Here is a 21232-nt window from a genome sequence, read left to right on the forward strand (position 1 = left end):
ATTTAAGAGGTATTGTTGTAACTGTTTGGTATATCTACACTTTTCTGGTTCCTCCAAGACTTTGTTGTGTTCCAACATCTAGGCCCATGACAGAAAATCTGTTTTATTAAGCACCAACCTTTAAAAGAGAGAAATTTAATAGCTAATTTGGTTTTAGTTCCATGCACACTGTTAAAAACAGTTTCTGTATAATACTAATACTAATACTACTGTCAATAAATGGACAGAAAAAGCTTAATGGCTTAAATGTTTGGTTACTATGGTTAGTCCGTGTATTATTATTATTATTATTATTATTATTATTAATAATAATAATACACCGATGAATAATAATACAACATATGAAAATAACAAACAATAACGTATATAATAACAATAATAATAATAATGATTATTATTATTATTAATACACTAGCCTATTTGGTTTTAGTTCCATGCACATTGGTGGATATAAGTTAAAAACAGTTTCTGTATAATACTAATACTAATGCTACTGTCAATAAATAGACTGTGTTATTATTATTTTTTTTATTATTATTATTAATAATAATAATAACACACCGATGAATAATAATACAGCCTATGAAAATAACAAACAATAACGTATATAATAACAATAATAATAATAATAATAATAATAATCATGCTTATTATTATTATTAAAAATACACTTAAAAATCTATGGAAATAACGTACAATAACGTATATAATAACAATAATAATAATAATAATAATCATGCTTATTATTATTATTAAAAATTCACTTAAAAATCTATGGAAATAACGTACAATAACGTATATAATAACAATAATAATAATAATAATAATCATGCTTATTATTATTATTAAAAATACACTTAACAATCTATGGAAATAACGTACAATAACGTATATAATAACAATAATAATAATAATAATCATGCTTATTATTATTATTAAAAATACACTTAACAATCTATGGAAATAACGTACAATAACGTATATAATAACGTATGATTATTATTATTATTACTAATAATAATAATAACTTTTTAACTAATCTTTAATTCAGTCTTGTAAAATATGTATTTCAATAATAAAAAGAAAATAACTACCAAACTGCTGCACAGTTTTCGATGTTACAGAAAGCCGACTGTGCGTAAACAAGAACATTAAATTCGTCTTCTGGAATCCAACTTTATCAAGAGCTTTTTAGTAGCATAAAATAATCCTTTAACACTTTGTTTTGAAAATATGCCCCAAATAAGCATGCCCTCATGTTGGTCGCCTATACAGGCATTTTAGGAATAATTGTATTTGAAAAGAGGTTTATGTGCCAAACAAATGTCTTCCCTAATCGAGTTTTTGTCATCTGCTTCACCATAGGAGCAGTGCGTAATAGCGTAATAGGCCTTTTGACATGGCGGACAACGAAGAAGGTTCTGGGCTTCAAAAATCCACAAATAATCCAGAATCAAAGGATTTACAAGAAAGTAAATTGGAGAAGCAAAATGGAAGTTCTAGTAAATCTCCATCATCGCAAACAACTTATATTCAACAGGTTAGAGGTGGCTGTTTTCTCTCTCTGTGTGTGTGTGTGTGTGTGTGTGTGTGTGTGTGTGTGTGTGTGTGTGTGTGTGTGTGCGTGTGTGCGTGTGTGCGTGTGTGCGTGTGTGTATGTGTTGGAGACACTGATTATAGGCCTAGATAAATTTTTTTCTGTGAACTTCTGTACTTTACTCTGAGGACACCAAGGATCCATTAGAAATGCTTTAATATTTTGCATTTTAAATGCATATGTTTAGAACAATCATGGACAATTATGACATGACATAATTCTATTTTATTTGTATTGTTTTTTTTTACTTTAAATAGGTTTAATCTTTCAATAAGCTAAAGTGTTATTTATTTTAACAAAAGACTTTTCATAACTCAATTGATGTAATTACATGTTTTTACATAACATTACATATTTTATTAAATTCCTCTATACCCAACTGTTTTATTAGTTGCTTTACTTGTATATTTTTTAATTCTATTACATTTGTGCTAAAGTCATGCTTTGTATACGTGTACATATATGTTGTGTGTAATTCCAGCAGATGTCAATACCGTATTATGATCATGTTTGATTGTAAATTGTATACGTTTGCAGGGAATGGAGGGTATAAAAGTGTACTTACACGAACGAGAGTTGTGGATGAAATTCCACGAAGTAGGGACCGAGATGATCATCACTAAAGCAGGGAGGTAGGCTGCTTCATTTAAAGCCAGTTCTTTGTTATTGGAAATTGTGCTGGACATATTTTGATATCACAATTATATAAGAATTTATATAAAACCAGGACCGTGCCTTAGTGTAGTTCATCAGTTTTTATTTCAGGTTCACTTTTATTTTTAATAGAAATAAATTCGGAGTGGTGGCTAATATGTTGTTTATTTGTTTTTAATCCATGCACTTTTAAGTGTGATCCTGAGATTTTCTTAATGATGCTTAATGCTTTATTTTTAATGGTTCACAGTCTTATAGATCTTTTCGTTCCCGTCTTCTTATTCGACTGATCGAATACACCTACTGTGCTTAAAGAAAACGTACTAATCCAACGACTTTGCTTTTGTGAACTGCATTTAGACTGTTTGATCTTGAACAACGACATATCTAGAGCACCAACTCAAATAACGCGTTATTGGAATACCGACTTCCAGCTGTGCGCCTGCCTAAGATTAAACGTCTTCTTAAGTCAGTGGTCCGTAAGCATGCTTATAAATTGTCTAGCAAATATAAAGGGAGATAAATAAACCAAACAGACACCAAACATCTTTTCCACAATATGAGCTGACCTGCAATATGGGTTATCCCAAACCATTTACGCAAGTTCCGAAGGCCTGGTGTTTTATCACCATACCATGGGACACCAATCGGCCAAGCGAACCTCTTGATAAAACGACAAAATGACCAGACTGCAGGGTGTTGTGCATATGTGCGCCTTGTGGACATGATTACAAAGGCAAAACATGCATCATATGAAATTATTAGCCACAGTTTGGAACCGTAATGTAGGATATTAAAATATTCATACGTCGAAGCAGGACTGCAAAACCATTTAGAATAGAATAGAATAGAATAGAATAGAATAGAATAGAATAGAATAGAATAGAATAGAATAGAATAGAATAGAATAGAATAGAATAGAATAGAATAGAATAGAATAGAATAGAACCTTTATTGTCACTATACAGAGGTACAATGAAATTTCGAATGGCATCTCTCCAATAGAGTAGCTGCAATAGTATATTATAGTAATATAGTAATATACAGTATATATATATATATATATATATATATATATATATATATATATATATATATATATATATATATATATATATATATATATATATAGTAATGTAGTAATATAGTATATATATAGTAATATAGTATATATATATATATATATATATATATATAGAGAGAGAGAGAGAGAGAGTAATGTAGTAATATAGTATATATATAGTAATATAGTATATATATATATATATATATATATATATATATATATATATATATATATATATATATTAATATACATATATAACACTTAAGTAAATTTAGATTTGTAGCTTTAAATATAAATTATTAAATACTGACTGTACTGACTTTATATAGTCAGCGAATTGTTTTATGTTGACTGTTTTGAATTTTGCCTTAGTCGTATTAAGGAAAAAAAAGTAATAAATGTTTAAAAATGTCTGGCCTATAGTGAGAAATCGATATTTTCATAATTAGTATACAAAGCTTGTTTATAAATTGTTTAAATATTAAAATAATTCTGGATTTACGTAAACACAATATTCCTATGTAAAAATCAAATCTGCAACCTCTAATTAAATCTATATTTTTAATTTCCTATATATGCCTATTATACTAAGTTTTTTGTATTGCATTCAGACGGTAAACCAGCCTCAAAACATTAATTATGATCAGCGCATGCGTACTTTTGACACCATAATGTTTCCATTTGCTCCACAGGCGAATGTTCCCGAGCTTTAAAGTGAAGGTCACTGGACTGAACCCCAAAACCAAATACATTCTGCTGATGGATGTCGTGCCAGCGGACGACCACCGCTATAAATTTGCCGACAATAAATGGTTTGTTAGATTCATTTAAAAGTTATTGATGCACGTTGGAATAAACTGGGAGACGGTTGCATTTTAACGCAGATTTTTTTTTTGCACATTTTAGACTTCTAGCCAAATGTTTCTAAGAAATTTTGAGAAGCCTGAACCGCAATCTAGGCAAGAAATAAAAGTTTTCTTCTCGCCAATCCACCAATCCAGTCTTAAACTTTGTAACCGCTTTGTTAAGGGAGGAACAATGTATTTTTATTTATTCCATTAAAAGGCGTTTTGATCATTGTCTCAGACGAAATAAGATGTGTGTGTGTGTGTGTGTGTGTGTGTGTGTGTGTGTGTGTGTGTGTGTGTGTGTGTGTGTGTGTGTGTGTGTGTGTGTGTGTGTGTGTTGTAGAAAGTACGACGGGCGTTACTACTCTTGTAGCCTATTCTTGGCCAGGCCTGTCACTACCAGAGAAGTAAATCGTCCTTAATCTTGTCAGACAAAATTGACCAGTGGATGAAGAAAAGAAAACTTAAAACACTGCACTTAGATCTATTTTTTCTTTAAAAAGAAACAGAAAAAATGTCTTGTATTTGATTCCTACTTTTAAATATGTTTGAGACTCCTTGTAATGGGTCAGTGGTTTTAAATAGAAGGTTGTTCAGCAAGGATGACCACACGCCAATATCACTGACTATTATACTGTATGTTCTGTGCAAGCACTGGAACTAATGGCATTCCTGTTTAGCTACTGTTTTGTTCGTTATAGATATGATATCCATTCACCAAAACGGGAGTTTGGACAAAAAAGTCAAATACGCGCATTACTATTATTATTATTGTTATTATTGTTATTATTATTATTATTATTATTATTATTATTATTATTACCAACAACAACAATAAGAAGAATGATGATATTTTAGTAGTAAAAATAATAAATAATAATAATGAAAAATAAAATAATAATATATAATAAAATAACATACAAAATCGGATACAAAATAAACTTAGAAAAAAGGACAGAAAAACTGAAATAATAAAGAATAAGAAAAAAAAGAATAAACGGCAAGTTGAAGTATTTAAAATAGTTTTTAATTGTAAAATAGTCTTACTTTAAATTGCAAACCTGAGATCTTAATGGCGCATAAAAACAATCGTACTTTTTGCGTCAATATAAAATGTCAACAATGAAACATACATATGAAGAAAATACATATTTACATTAAAAGACATAAGGCAGTCATAAGGCAGTTAAGAAAACTATTGGAAAGGTGTTTTGTTTTCCCGACGGCGAAATTGCAATTGCGCTGTTGACATCTTTTTGCGCAACGTTGTCATAATGACTTAAGCAAGGTAATTGTATTCTGTTTTTACTTGGTTTATCGATGTGATTTTCAAGAATAGACATGGTAGATGTTTTTTTTTACTGGGTTTTGTATGTGTACACTTGAGTAAAAGATCAAGCTTTCCCATCAAACTGGAAGATATTTAACATAGCCTATAGAAAATTCCACCACCAGCAAGAACGCAATGTAATTCTTACGTTTTGACTTTTTATTCTAAACAGTTTTGGTGTTTAGGTTATATGGTAAGAATGGATTCCCACAAGACAAGTACATATCAAAGATTTGTGCGCGTTGGGTCCAAACACCTTACACCAAATACGCCTTACTGTGTTTGTACAAATGCATTTTAATTACTTTAAAAATGACAAACCAATAAAGGCAGCTATTTTGATCTATATAATAGATTAAATGAAATATATTAAATGTACAGCTGATCGACTTTTTAATGATGTATTCTTGTATGCGTATATTTAAGGTCAGTTACAGGTAAGGCAGAGCCCGCAATGCCAGGCAGGCTCTATGTCCATCCCGACTCTCCTGCAACAGGCGCGCACTGGATGCGACAGCTAGTTTCCTTCCAGAAACTCAAACTCACCAACAACCACCTGGATCCTTTTGGGCATGTAAGTAATCAGTTCAATATTGGTTTGTGTTCTTCAAACACTTAAGAGATTTTTTTTTAATATGTGTTGCTCCTTGCTCCGTAAATAATTCAGCATACAAAAATAATACTTAGTCGAACATTTGACACATGCTGCACATGTTCTCTGGGTAAATGATTCATTCAAATGTGTTAAACTTGCATGGTTGGTGTTTTAAGACCATGTAGGTGAAATTGGGTGGCTTCTCCTCCTAATTGCAAGCATCGGAACTCCAGAAATGAGTGAATACGACTTTTAAAAGGTGCCACTGACGAATGCCAGAGCAGGGGTCATAACAATAAGTGGCAATGATAATTAAAAGAGTCTCTGATGTAGACAACATATTTTATTGTACGGACCAAATTTCTTCTCTGTAAAATTTGGTTGTGTAGTATTAAAGCACATAGTTCGGTAATGACACAAGCCTGATCAGTTTCTACACACATGGTTGTGTCATTAAGTCACAATGATCTACTAATTAAAGGTTTAAATGTACTAAACCTTACGATTAACACAATTCCTTCCTAGTTATACTAATACCACATTTATTAAATGTTTATTTCAAGGATCCATGCGATTTTACCAGTGTTTAAATAATGCAAAGAGGTCCATCAACCTTTATCTTGTCCTTCATTTGGAGATACATTTTTCTTAAGTCACTAACTCAAACCAGTGTTGTTTGGCTATTCAGAAGGTTACCAGCATTAATACAAACCAGCATACATCAATATTTTGTGCTTATCTCAAGTTATCATACTTTCTGTCTTGCCAACTCACAGCTGGTGAAATTGAACCCCATTTAGAATTTCAGTGAAGTTGTACATTTCTGACCAGAAAGCATTTTTGGATTGGTCGCACTGGGTCCTTTCATGTTCCCCTATTTATCCTGAAAGAGCAACCTGGAATTTATATATTTAAAATAAAAGTATGGTATCTTAACCAAAATAGCAATCCATCAACTTGTTGTTCCAGGTGGTTTGAATATTTTATTTTTAATTAGTAACCTCAGTGATGTAAGCTGAATATTCATTATTGCAGGCTGGATCCATTAGGGAACACATAAAACCCACCAGTGTTTTAATACTGATCCTAATTAATCTCACATTTCTGATAATCAAATGTTTTTGACAAACAATTCCTAAATAATACAAGGCAGATCACATTACTTAGCTTTTCTGAATAAAAAGGCTTGTCTGTGTTCTTCTGCCAACTTAACCAAAGCTTTGATTATTTTAGTACCAATCACTATTGTTTTAATAGGCCTTCACATTCTTTCTTTTCTCACAACTATCTAGAGATATTTAAGCCTAAGGGTGGAGTTTGGATAACAGTGCTTCAAACTGTTTATGCTAAAAGACAACGCAAAATGACTGATGAACCAAGGTACACAAAGTCAGTTAATCTGGAGTTTTTCAGAGTCCCTATGATGTCAGGAACATCAAAGAGAGGAGCAAGCAATCACGGCCCTTGGTGATCCCTTGCTATCATTAAAAATATCATACAGAGCTGGGGCAAATTGAGATACATAGGAGGGCACCAAACTCATACAAATACTGCACTCCTAGTGTGTGGTCCTACCACAAGCATACCAGAGAAACTTTCCTCTGCCTTATAGTACAGATTTAAGAATACTGTAAGAGATGTCGAAAGTTGTATGTTTTATTTTTTGAAGGGATCCTATCTTTATAGACACCCTTTTTGTTGTACCCTGTATTCATTAAGATTGAACAAAGGGGTTATTTATTCAGTTTATGGTCCTTTTCAAAATTTATTTTATTTCTTTGTTGGAGCTACAACTAACTAATCAATTTACATCTGAAACAACTATCTAATAAAATGTTGTATTATTGGAAATGATTTATCAGCTTCATTTGGCAGGATCAAAAGCTTTTTAAAAGACAATCAATCAGAAGGTACAGATGTTCGTCTATAAAATCCCTCATTTTTAAGAGTATATTTTGTTAATTCCAATGTAAAGGGTTCAACATACACCAATGTAAATATTTATTAGTATTAGATCTTAGACAGAGATAGATGGTTGAGAGTAAGTGTATTGTTTGAGGGTTAGAACAGACTATGTAACCAATCTTGGCTCCAATGTGAATGCTTAGCTAAGAACCTTCAGACAGCAGAAAAGATGGATGAATCAGATCAAAGTGGGCCTACTACCTACCACTGTATTAAACTAGTATTTAGACTTAAAATGTGATGCAAGATTCATGAATTGTCAGACACAATTTAGATTTATATTAACCAGATGGACAGATGGAAAGTAAATTATCAGTGTTGTGGTGAATCTAACACAACCCAGACGCCATTGGCACAGGGCAGGAATATTATATTCGTTAATAAAATAATTCTGCAGGTACACAAGTGAAGTGATACATAATAATAATAATAATAATAATAATAATAATAATAACAATAATAACAATAATAATAATAATAAAACCTTAACCTCTAAGGCTATTTAAAACTTGAGGTTACTGGTTGAAAGTTTGGACATTACTTCTGGTGCCTAACGTGTCAATACAATTAGGCTTAGCCCAACAGATACTAAGTCTTTACCCTTAAGTTTTGGGCTCAAGTTCAACAAGACTAAAGAGCGTCTACGTGTCGCCATGTAATGCCGCAAAAGAAATTAATGCACACATAATGCCAAGATTCTTGAAAATAACTCATGACTACAAACTTGACAAGTTTCTTATTTAAATTAATTTTATTTACATTTTAATATTACTTATTTTGTTAGTTATTTAAATATTTAATTTCTGCAATCACAGTACACGTTTTTAGTTCGTTTTTCAAATGATCAACTCTTGGGCCTTTTTCTTTTCTTTTCTTTTCTTTTCTTCCAGATCATTTTGAACTCTATGCATAAATATCAGCCGAGAATACACATCGTCAAGGCGGATGAAAATAACGGGTTCGGCTCCAAAAACACTGCATTCTGCACTCATGTGTTCCCTGAAACAGCTTTCATAGCAGTAACGTCTTACCAGAACCACAAGGTAAACAGAGGAAAAGAAAGAATGTTTTGGAGGGTTTACATTTATCATGATATTGCATGACCTGTTTACTTTTTGGTTTGCTCTGCTGCTGTATTGCTTTTAATTTATTAACCTAAACTGAACTAAGTTTAGTCTCTGCCAAGTCTGATAATGTTAAAAATATCTTTAGCCTATTAAGTAATAATTGGTATGATTTGTTTTACTTTTTTAATTAACATGAAAATATAATCGAAACATATAATTGACTGCTTGTAATTGGTTAGATAACTCGGAAAATTATGAAGATAAAATTATTTTTGTAATTTTACATTTTAGAAAATTGTATTATTTATGCCTATATGCAAAAATACTATTAACGTCAAATGTGCTTGATTTGCTTGATTCATAATTGATCTTGATTTTTTTTTAAATTATGACATACATCATGTTTGGTATTTTGAGCAGATTTGTTTTATTCTAAAACGCTAAAATTAAATTCATTTTTTACATATATTTTATTTATTTTTTATGAGTGTATATGTATGATTTTGGTAGGGTTTTCTTCAAATTTGCTTGTTTCTTATAAAGGCACTTGAGCTGTTTCTAATAGACAAATTCAATTCAATTGAATTTAAAACAGAGCAGTTGTATATTTTAAGTGTTTATTTGTAAACAACAGATTAATTTTTATTTTAATACTTTAGAGACCGAAATGTTAAACCTGCAGTCGGAATGAATAATACATTCCTAAAATGGACGAATAAATAATAAATACATAAAAATGAACACTCCTAGATATTGATAGTGTTTGAAGCGCTTGGTTAAGACGTTTTAACACAGTTTAGTAGATAAACCTTTAATTTTACTTTAACTTCACATAATGTATGTATGATCGTACCAAGTTAAAAACATTGTGATTTTTTTTATGCGTGATTTTATTCTTTGTTAAAAACGTCAGGCAATCTGAGAAAAAAATTGTAAATGTTTACTAAAAGTCAACATATACTAACTTTAATAACTTTACTATTTTATTTTCTGTACATATTAATATTTTTTACACGAAGCGTTTACATATATTTAGATTTCTTTTTTAAAACGTAAATAATTGAGATTCAACTTTTTAGGCTAAGTTGGATAATGTACTCATCCCCTAAGTATTTTTTTTTCTAACTCTAAATTCTATTTAAATCGTGGGTTTAGGTGTGTTATAGTTTAAAACAATCGGCGTGTTTTGTTTTTTAAAATCCTGATTTAATGCACACATTTATCTAAAGTTTAATAGTGATAGATGCAGCTACTGTATCGTCTACACTCAACAGTTACGTCTGTCTTCTTTAATTATGGCAATAGGTCTCAATACAATTATCTCTCTTCTGTAAAGTAAAAATCTGTTTGCAGTTTCTGTGAGTATAGTTAAAAATAGTTTAAAACCTAACAACAGGTTAGGTTTCAATTTGCGGGCAGCGCAGCGGTCTATTACCATAGTCCTCCACCGCTAATATCTGGGTTCGAATCTCAGACATGATTGGCTATGGCTGGGGAGCAGGGAAACTCAAAAACCCTGCGATGGACTTGTGCCCTGTCCGGGGTGTTACTGCCTATCCCCACTAACCAGGATAAAGCGTTTGATGAAAATGAAGTGAACAATATACACTACCCTAACCAGGATAATGCATTTGATGAAAATGAAATGAATTGTACTTTAGGATACTTTCTCCTAGTACATGGCAATTTTAAAATATCGACAACAAATGGTTTTACCAGTTTATGTGACTACCAGTTTGTCTATAATGTTCTTGTGTGTTAGAATATTTATCCATCACCAAATCCAAACACTCTAAGCATAGTAGGCTATTATAGGCTTTGGGCCGATGTGATCTATGACTATCGAGACTATCGACTTTAGACACTATGTCGTATAGCATTCAATGTACATTTATTTGGTTGGCACTGTTTAAGCCAATCAAATCTATCACAAGTGGTATATACGTACATGCACATGAAAAATGTAAAGATGTACAATAAAAAAAAACAACTAATAGCTAATAACAAAAAAATCAATTCATTAAAAAAAGTATTTATTTATTGAATACGTTTTTCATTTTCATTTTTAGAACAGTTTTTAATAAGTTCGTACACTTGTTTATTCATGCAAAACATATATAATACAAATACAAGTCATTAAAATGCATATATGACCAAATACATTGTCAGTTATAGGACGTGAGTTTCACAACACCACCAAAGCATTAACAGACTAAATGAAAACACTGAAATAAAATAAAAAATAAAATAAAAATTTCATAATAAATTTAAAATTAAGATCACAAAGATCACAGTGTGTGGATGCAGTTAACTAAAAAATTTAAATAGCAACAACAACAAAAATGTAAGAACACCCTTGTTAACTTTGTTTTTTTTTACATTTGTTTAAAATAGCCCACGTGAAATGCGTTTTAAACCAGTCCGCGATAAATAACTCACAAACCAAGTAATATTTTAAGAATAGCATACACAAAATCACAATATTTAGTTTTTATAGCTGCCAAGTTCTCAGTGCGTTAACGAGAGCTTAAAAAAAGCGTCCCAACATGAAGATCTTTTTCAAGGGTCTCAAGTGAGAGCCAACATGCAGTTAAAGTTCCTGTCTTGTTCAGAATCACACCACACAGCCAACAACCAACCTGCCAAGAAACCCTGGCTTATTCCGAGGGAGATTCCTCAAATCCAAACAGTTTCTAGGATAGGGTTCCTTGTTAGTTTCAGAATTCGTCATTTGCTCCAAACCATTTTTACCAGTTCTGGTATGCTTGGGGTAATTAAACGTCCAGGCTGTTTGATCATCAAAGCCATTCAGTGGTGGACTGGTAGCAAGCAAATTAGTCTGAATGAGGTTTTGACTTCTAGGGTGGGATGAGTTTATTGGGGTTATGGTCCAATGTATATTACACTAAAGAAGAAAGCGTTTGTTTAAAGTTTATTGGTCAAAACATCAAATTAAGTCTTAAAAATGCATTCCTATCAAGTAACACAGCAAACAAAAGAACATACTCACTGCGTATGTACAACCACTAACTTTGACATTTGCACACATAAGTTGTACTTTGAAATTGAATTGAATTGAAAGTCGAAATGAAACATTAAGGGTTGTAACAACGTTGTATTGTAACTTTTGCATCGTTTTTGTCTGCTTCTTTGGCACGTAGGTGTAAAAATCCTAATCTTTTCAGGTTATTTTGTCATAAACACCTTAATTATAACCAGGGGCGTAACTACAGGGGGGCAGGTGGGGCAGGTGCACTGGATGAATCAGAATGAATCTTTAATATATAATATATATAATATATCTTGATCAGCTATATAGCTGATCAAATTTGTTGAGGGGGCCCAAAATTTTGTTAAATGGTCTCACCAAGAAAATAATGTTAAAAAAATTATTTTTATTTCCTCCTCTTAGTTCTTTAGGACTATACCAACAACAAACAATTCATATTGTTTTACTAGTGTGCACAGTATTTTTTTAATGAGCCTCGACCAAACAACTTTTCATGGATGATTTTTCAGCTTTAAGTTAACGTAAAGGTTAGAAAGGCTGTTTTCTTAAAACCAGTGTCATCTACCTATAGTTTTGAGTTTAACACACTTCAACCAAGGCATAAATATGACCCAAACAAGATTATTTAAATACGGCTTATTTTTATCCAAGAGTTTAGACTCGAAGTAAGCTCAACCAAATGGTTAAGCAGACCATTAAAGGGTTTTAAAGCAATTAGAAAGGCCAAAGCTGTCTCTACCCACTACACTACCACTGCCCATTTACCCACTAGACCACCAATGTCAATGTTAGCTAATAATATTTTGCATGCCTAAATATTTTATGTACTATATTTTAAGCTTGGTACTCAAGTAATTGTATAGCTGTTGACGTATTGATGTCGTATGTTAGAATGTTGCCAGTTGTTTACGTCCACACCAACAAGGCACTTAACAGCAATGTTTTACCTGAGATTAATATAGACAGGATATTATGTTGACTACAGCATATTCATAACCTGCATACAAATTTGTTGTGTTCGCTTGGTGTAATGGTTTATTTATTAAGGGATAATTATATTCCTACTTCCAAATAAAGAGGCCCTTTCATTGCACCATTTGGTTACTGCATGTTGCTCTTAATTATTTATAAAAAGCACATGAAATAGTGTTATATTTTTTGCATTTAATCTTGTTTATGAACACACTTGGTATACAAAACATAGACTTCATGGCAAGAGCAAATTGCTAAAATAAAAATCTATGTATTATAAACATATAATTCATATATTCAAATATAGACTTATAATAATGAGTTATATATGCATTGAGAATTGGAACTTTAAAACTTAATTACAATCTACTGTAAACATATTTAAACTGGGGCCCAGTTTGTTCGCTAAGCTTAGAAGTACATAAACATCACATAAGGTGCAATATCGTATTATTTATTTATAAGACAACATACATTTTAGTTCTTTGGTTCTAATCTCTGACTTTAGGTGCTGTCTGGTGGTCTATCATGTTAAGCACATACTACAGGTTTCAATATGGCTTAGATATGCGGACTGAGATAGTCTGTGGTCACTAAACTGTTGTCATAGTGTAAATTTGGACATTAAAACTCTTCTAATACTTTAAGTATAACATGATGATATGTATCCCAGTATTTTTTGGGGAAAAACGGCCTTGTTACAATCTACTGTAAACATATTTAAACTGGGGCCAAGTTTGTTTTAGACCTATTTTTAAGTCTAAATTATGTATTAAAAGTTTTATTACTCATCAGAGACACAACACAAGTAGCCTTTAGTGCCAAACATAGCATTTAACTGCTCTTTTGATGAAGCAACTTCTTACTAGTGGTAGTAAAATAACATAATAACAATAAACAAATCAAAGATTTAAAAGATGTAAGTAATTGTAGCATTCTAAAGTTGTTAAGGCGAAGCCCAATAAGTAATAACTGAAAAACAAGAATCAATTTAAGCTCTAATGATACTTCAGTGGACTGCTACCATATTGAGTATAGTAAATCGTGTTGGGTAAAAATATCTAACATTATTTGCTTGGGTTCTTGTTTGTTTTTCTGTCCAGATTACCCAGCTGAAAATCGAGAACAACCCTTTCGCGAAAGGTTTTCGTGGCAGTGATGATATGGAACTGCATCGGATGTCAAGAATGCAGAGGTAAACGCAAAGATTTAATATTGAATTAATTATGAAAAAAAAAGAATACAACTGTCATCCAATACTTTACTTATTAAATGAGCGTAATTGCAAAAGTTTGTAGTTGCATATTTAACCTTTAAGTTATTTCTGCACGTGAAACGTCAACGAGTGCCTTCACACTAGATATAGATGTTATAAATACGAAGGGCATCCTTGACAAGAGGCTTGATTGGCATTGTGAGATAGGCACTGGCTAAAGGAAGAGTCAACAATCTCAAATGCTCCAGAATTATCACCAAGCTGAGACGTGCTAATCAATAGGTATGCACACTCAGAACAAACAGCCTCTTTTAGATACAAACCAGAGGTGCTTGTTTTCAGAAAAGTAGTTGTCTTTTCTCCTTTGCCTTAATAAGAAGGTACTGATATAATTGTAGCTCTTGAAGGAGGGCCAGCTTTTTGACTGATCGCTTTCAAAGCTGGTCTGCTTTGACCGTAAAACCTTGGCAATATTTCAGTTTAATATAAAGTATTTGCTTTTCATGCATGTATTGAACTGTCTGTGGTAGTGCTTCAGTTTGCTTTTGGAGGCAAAGCCCACACAGCTTTTCTTCTTATTCACTCCAGATGACGAATGTATAACACACACCCATACATACTGTATGCACACATTTTCAAAAAGGAAATCTCAGATTATGGGTCTTAGCAGTCAATCCACAAAGGCATTGTCCACTCAAGAATGAGATTTCTTTATACACAGGGGATAATGGCTAGGCTCTCCACAATATAGTTATTCATTATCAAACCTTTATGATGGATCATCTGCTATTGGCTGTGTTATACATTATGTAGATGTTGCTTAGCCATTCATTAATTTGTTTCACCCAAAGGATTTCAACCATAAGCACTAACCACAAGGTAGTAACACAGAATGAGTACAGGTGGTTGTAAAATGTGTGATTAATTATATTCATATAGAATTGATCCAGATCCCCCAGCCTCTTAGAATCTTAGAACCAAAAAACACCAAAACCCCGGTTCTGGACTGCTTTGCTTGGGGGGCAGTAAAACATAATGGGTGGGCATGTCATTAGTCATATTTTTAAAGCCAGAACTTAATTCAGGGCTTGATTTGTGGAGGGATAATGGCAGCAGAGCTAATGATACTGGTTTAAATTGAAATATGAAGTAAAGAAGTAAACTGGTGGTGTCTGACTTGACATGGAGGAGGCCTCAGATGTAACACAACCAAAAGAACACCAAAAACACACAGAAAGGTATCAAATAAACTCTGACAGATTAGCTGCTATTAACTAGCAGCTAACTGCTAATAAAATTATTTAAAATATATTAAAAGTAAGTAAAATAGCCTTTGGTTGTGTTGCGCTTGGGGATGAGCTGTGTGTTGTGCTGGTATGAGTGAATCAGACACAGCAGTGCTGCTGGAGTTCTTAAATACTGTGTCCACTCACTGTCCACTCTATTAGACACTCCTACCTAGTTGGTCCACCTTGTAGATGTAAAGTCAGAGACGATCGCTCATCTATTGCTGCTGTTTGAGTTGGTCATCTTCTAGACCTTCATTAGTGGTCACAGGATGCTGCCCACAGGGCGCTGTTGACTGGATGTTTTTGGTTGGTGGACTATTCTCAGTCCAGCAGGTACAGGGACAGTCTGTTTGGTCCTGAATATACAGAAAAGGCAGATCCCCAGCTCCAAACTGAAAGGAACCAACAGAGCCAGCATGAGGAAATATAAATCTTTTGGCGTTCATGAACTACATGGAATTAAATCAATCCTTGAATTTCAACAACGGACTTAACCAAGGGCTCAGTACCTAATCCGGGTTGTGGATAGGATTTGCTTAGTTACCAAAATGTCCACTCATCCAGTCATCCAGTAGACCCCATGTTATTGTAGGCCAAGCATGATTAATGGTTCTAATAGCAACAAACCATTCTTTCCTCCTACAGCACCAAGGAGTATCCAGTGGTTCCCCGAAGCACGGTGCGTCAAAGAGTGGGCACAAGTCATAGTCCTTTCAGTGGCGATGTTCAAGGGATGCCAACACCCAGCAGCATGGGTTCTCAGTACAGCTGTGAGAATGGGGTTACCAGCACCTCGCAGGACCTCCTGCCCCAGTCCAGCTCCTACCCATTACCTCATGAGCACAGCCAAGACTATCACTGCATCAAGAGAAAAGGTGAGAAAACTGCTGTCTACATATATTTGACTATTATTTCATCCTATAAGCCATTGCAATCATTTATTTGGTCATTTTCTCTGGTTGCAGTCGAGGATGAGTGCCACACAGGGGACCACTCCTACAAAAAAGCCTACATAGATAGCTCATCCAGCGAAGATGACCATTACTATCGCCCCGTCAGCTACTCTCAAACTCTGGGCCTTGCAAGCGGCCCGTATCGGACCGAGTCAGGACAGCGGCAAGCGTGCATGTACGCCAGCGCTTCACAGGCTAGCGAGCCCGTTCCAAGCCTAGAAGACATCAGTTGCAACACCTGGGCTGGCGTGTCTCCTTACAGCAGTTGTTCCATGCAGCCAGTGGAGCGATTGCCCTACCAGCACTTCTCCGCCCACTTCACCTCCGGACCCCTCGTGTCCAGGCTGAGCGGAGTGGCGGGCCATGCCTCACCACAGCTGGGTGATGCCCACGCCATGTACCAGAGTTCGATGCCCCACCAGACTCTGAGCCGGCAGTGTAACCCCGGAGCAGGAATCCATTCGCCCGGTTCCAGCATGCAGGGGAACGAGTACTTGTACACTCACGGCATTCCTCGTACCCTGTCGCCTCACCAGTATCACGCTGTACACAGTGTGAGCATCATGCCTGAATGGAACGAGGGAAGTTAATTGGATTCTCATGAAGAATATAAAACATATATGTATGTATGTGTATTTATATTTAAGCTATCTTGCGCAATCTTGTGGCTGCATCAATATCGGACACAAAAAGACGTATTTCTTGGAAGTAACAGCCTGGTTGTGGGACTTGAAGACAAAATAGTGCAGATATTTCTAATATTATGGACAGTTTTTGTTACTGTATTCTGTAAAAAATTATGTATTCTGTAAATCAAAGCTAATCATGTCAAGTAAACATGGCTTCTTTTGTAATTAAATCATACACATGGGAAGTTTTATTGAGAAGTCAATCCAAAAAGACTGAAAATGAAGGAACACCAGTTTTGTAGTAACGTTTTTTTTCTTTATGCTTGTTCTGCTTTATGTTTGTACTCTTAAATATCAGAGAAAATCATGTCACATCTTTTTTTCTATTTTATTTATGCATTTTCTCCCAATTTACTATAGTCAATTTGTCTTCCGCTGCTGGGGGACCCTCGATCGCAGTCGAGGTGGGTATATTGCTGCCCAAGCCTCCCCCAACCCTTCTGCACAGGCGCCTCTCTAACTGCTAATCAGGGTCCTCACACAGCATTTTAAGAACCAACCCACATAGTCCGGTCATCCCGCCCTAGCAGAACCGTGTTATGCCTGCTAGATGGCGGCCAGCCGACCTGAGGAGTTCAGAATCTTGGCGCTGGTGTGCTAGGGGAATATCCCGCTGCGCCACCTGGGCACTCATCATGTCACATCTGGAGTCTTTAAATACAGTATGTTAATAATGTTAATAAGAGTCAGATGTCCAAGAGTTTCACCATTTGTACTAGATAGAATAGAATGATACTGAACATTTAACAGTTTCTATTTAGGCATTAGGCATACGATTAGGCATAACATTATGACCACCTTCCTAATATTGTCTTGGTCCCCCTTCAGCTGCCCTATACGCAACAAACTGTGATGCACTGTGTATTCTGACACCTTTCTATCAGAACCAGCATTAACTTCTTCAGCAATTTGAGCTACAGGAGCTCATCTGTTGGATCGGACCACACAGGCCAGCCTTCACTCCCCACGTGCATTGGCCGCCCATGACCCTGTCGCCGGTTTACCACTGTTCCTGACCACTGCAGACCGGGAGCACCCCACAAGAGCTGCAGTTTTGGAGATGCTCTGACCCAGTCGTCTAGCCATCACAATTTGGCCCATTTTTCCTGCTTCTAACACATCAACTTTGAGAATAAAATGTTCACTTGCTGCCTAATATATCCCACCCACTTACAGGTGCTGTGATGAAGAGATAATCAGTGTTACTCACTTCACCTGTCAGTGGTCATAATGTTATACCTGGTCGGTGTATCATTAACTTAGACATAAGCTATACTGACCTGTTATTTCAATGGATTAGCACTTTTATAGTCGTAATTGGGAAATGTAATCTTCCAAAAAACAGCATAAGCATAACTGAGCAATAGACAAATCTTAATATAATGCTCAAAATGTTCACCAGTTCTCCCTGTGAATAGTATTTATTTTCTCTGTATTCTTTATCTAAAGCTTTTTTTGTAAGGCTTGTTTTACTCGGACACTTCTTTTATTTTTGAGAAAAAAACAAAACAGGCTGGATGAGATACAGTATTTGGACATGTATTAAAGAGCAAGAAATGATAAATACACTAATTACTTGTTGTAAATAAAATAGAAATGTACATACTGTATGCAACAGAAATGAAATAAATCTTAAAAGATGTACTTTGGAACTAGTTTTCTTTTCTCATTAGTACCAAGTATAAAGACAAAGCAGATTTATGTTGTAGGCCAATGTACTGACATTTAATTTACCATAACATTAAAACCACCTCCTTGTTTCTACACTCACTGTCCATTTTATTAGCTCCAGAGCACTTTCTCTACATACATTTTATCCTGCTTTCACCCTGTTCATCGATGGTCAGGACCCCCACAGGACCCCCACAGAGCAGGTATTATTTAGGTGGTGGGTCATTCTCAGCACTGCAGTGACACTGACATGGTGGTGGTGTGTTAGTGTGTGTTGTGCTGGTATGAGTGGATCAGACACAGCAGCGCTGCTGAAGTTTTAAAATACTGTGTCCACTCACTGTCCACTCTATTAGACGCTCCTACCTAGTTGGTCCACCTTGTAGATGTAAAGTCAGAAACGATCGCTCATTTATTGCTGCTGTTTGAGTCGGTCATCTTCTAGACCTTCATCAGTGGTCACAGGACGCTGCCCACTGGGCGCTGTTGGCTGGATATATTTTTGGTTGGTGGACTATTCTCAGTCCAGCAGTGACAGTGAGGTGTTTAAAAACTCCATCAGCGCTGCTGTGTCTGATCCACTCACACCAGCAAAACACACACTAACACACCACCACCACCATGTCAGTGTCACTGCAGTGCTGAGTAGGGCTGAAACGATTCCTCGACGTCGTTTAATCCATACAACTACATACAGCTCACGGTGTTTCACATGGATGACTTTTACTTTTGCACAACGCGTTCACGCTGTGGTCAGGTGATGAGAAGAAGCCAAGGGCTGCATCCGAAATCTCATACTTAAACAGTACTTAACAGGACTTAAACCGGGTACTTTTCGCGTACAGTTTAATAAATGCTACGTATTTGTACACGCTCGCTGCTCCCGCATACTGTTCAGTATGAAAGTGCGATTTAGGATGCAGCCGAGATTTGATAGCGCGGACAGCTATATGAAGAGAGAGAGAAAATAGCGAGGGGCGAACAGATGAGACTGGACAGAGAAAACCACAGAAAGTTTGAAATCATTTTAAGCTGGAAAAAACAAAAACTCAGAACAACATCCACACCATCAGAGCATCTTGTTGATACTCTTGCTTTTTTGAAGGCTTTAGGCAAACCCACATGTACACACACACAAAAGCCAAATCTACCTCATCTGACAGATACAATCCTGACAGAACCTGCCCGAAAATGCCACAAAGCCTCCCAACAAAACATTAAAGGTTTGTGGTATGTGAACTTTTAGTTCTGAAAGTTGCACAAATTAGAGGCTTATGTTTATGTATTATTGTTTATTATTATTTATGACTTAGTTTTAGGTTGCCTGTATAGATTTTTAAAGTAATTTGATGTATTTGTTTTTGCATTTCAAAAAAGTTCTCTTTAAACTGTACTGTATGCAAGGAATAAAAATGTTGTTTTAGGAGACATATGTCTTATTTAATCTTATACGTATTTATTTTTGCTCTTTATTAAAGCAAAAGTATTTCTTATCCGATTACTCGATTAATCGCTGGAATAATCGATAGCTGCAGCCCTAGCGCTGAGAATGACCCACCACCCAAATAATACCTGCTATGTGTTGGTCCTGTGGAAGTATGGAAACGTATGTAGAGAAACAGATGGACATCAGTCAGTAATTGTAGAACTACAAAGTGCTTCTATGTGGTAAGTGGAGCTGGTAAAATGGACAGTGAGTGTAGAAACAAGGATGTGGTCATAATGTTATGCCTGATGCGGTGTACATTTAGTAACCAAACTATCCTGAAAGGGTAAACTGGATTCAAGGCCTTGGGTAATACACCTTGGACAGGACTACAGTCTGCCACAGGGCATTACATACTCATTTACCTTCACTCCTAGGGGGGATTGAGAGTAACCAATCACTGTACAAGCAGGCTTTTAGGATATAGGAGGAATTTCCAAAGGAGTATCTAAAGGAAATCCATTTGAACACAAAGATGCCCAACTAATCACAGATAGTAACCAGAGGAGAGGATTAACGTTGTTCTTTTGGGCTGTGCATCACCAACACTGCCCATCAAGACGAGATGCTTAAGTGACACGCATGATTAATTATGACTGTAAATAGATAGTTGGTTATCAAGGAAGCAAGCTTTAAATAAAACATTATTGTTTGCTTATGTAACTGGTTCAAAGTGCCATTCATTGCATGGGGTGGCACATTTAGCCCATCTTTAACCTAGAAGCATGTGAGTGTATCAAATTAATCATTTAGCAGATGCTTTTATCCAAAACTGAATACAGTTCAAGCAATTGAGGGTTAAGGGCCTTGCCCAAGGGTCCAAC

The 21232-nt window shown here is 34.9% G+C and overlaps 1 protein-coding gene across 1 annotated transcript; it reads left to right on the forward strand.

Moving 5' to 3' along the window:
- Window positions 1-1399: 1399 nt before the first annotated feature.
- Window positions 1400-17152, forward strand: tbx5a (T-box transcription factor 5a). The gene is made up of 8 exons (XM_062988738.1): window positions 1400-1540; window positions 2135-2229; window positions 4010-4129; window positions 5922-6069; window positions 8946-9098; window positions 14208-14299; window positions 16255-16484; window positions 16575-17152. The coding sequence occupies exons 1-8, from the start codon at window positions 1400-1402 to the stop codon at window positions 17150-17152; spliced, it is 1557 nt and encodes a 518-aa protein (XP_062844808.1).
- The last annotated feature ends 4080 nt before the right edge of the window (window positions 17153-21232 follow it).

This window comes from Trichomycterus rosablanca, chromosome 26 (assembly GCF_030014385.1).
Source record: "Trichomycterus rosablanca isolate fTriRos1 chromosome 26, fTriRos1.hap1, whole genome shotgun sequence".
NCBI classification, from domain to species: Eukaryota; Metazoa; Chordata; class Actinopteri; order Siluriformes; family Trichomycteridae; genus Trichomycterus; species Trichomycterus rosablanca.

Coding starts and splice junctions, on each gene's coding strand:
- tbx5a (XM_062988738.1), top strand. CDS start 1,400: ATGGCGGACAACGAAGAAGGTTCTGGGCTTCAAAAATCCACAAATAAT. Junction 2,230..4,009: donor ATCATCACTAAAGCAGGGAG/GTAGGCTGCTTC, acceptor TTTGCTCCACAG/GCGAATGTTCCCGAGCTTTA. Junction 6,070..8,945: donor ACCTGGATCCTTTTGGGCAT/GTAAGTAATCAG, acceptor CTTTTCTTCCAG/ATCATTTTGAACTCTATGCA.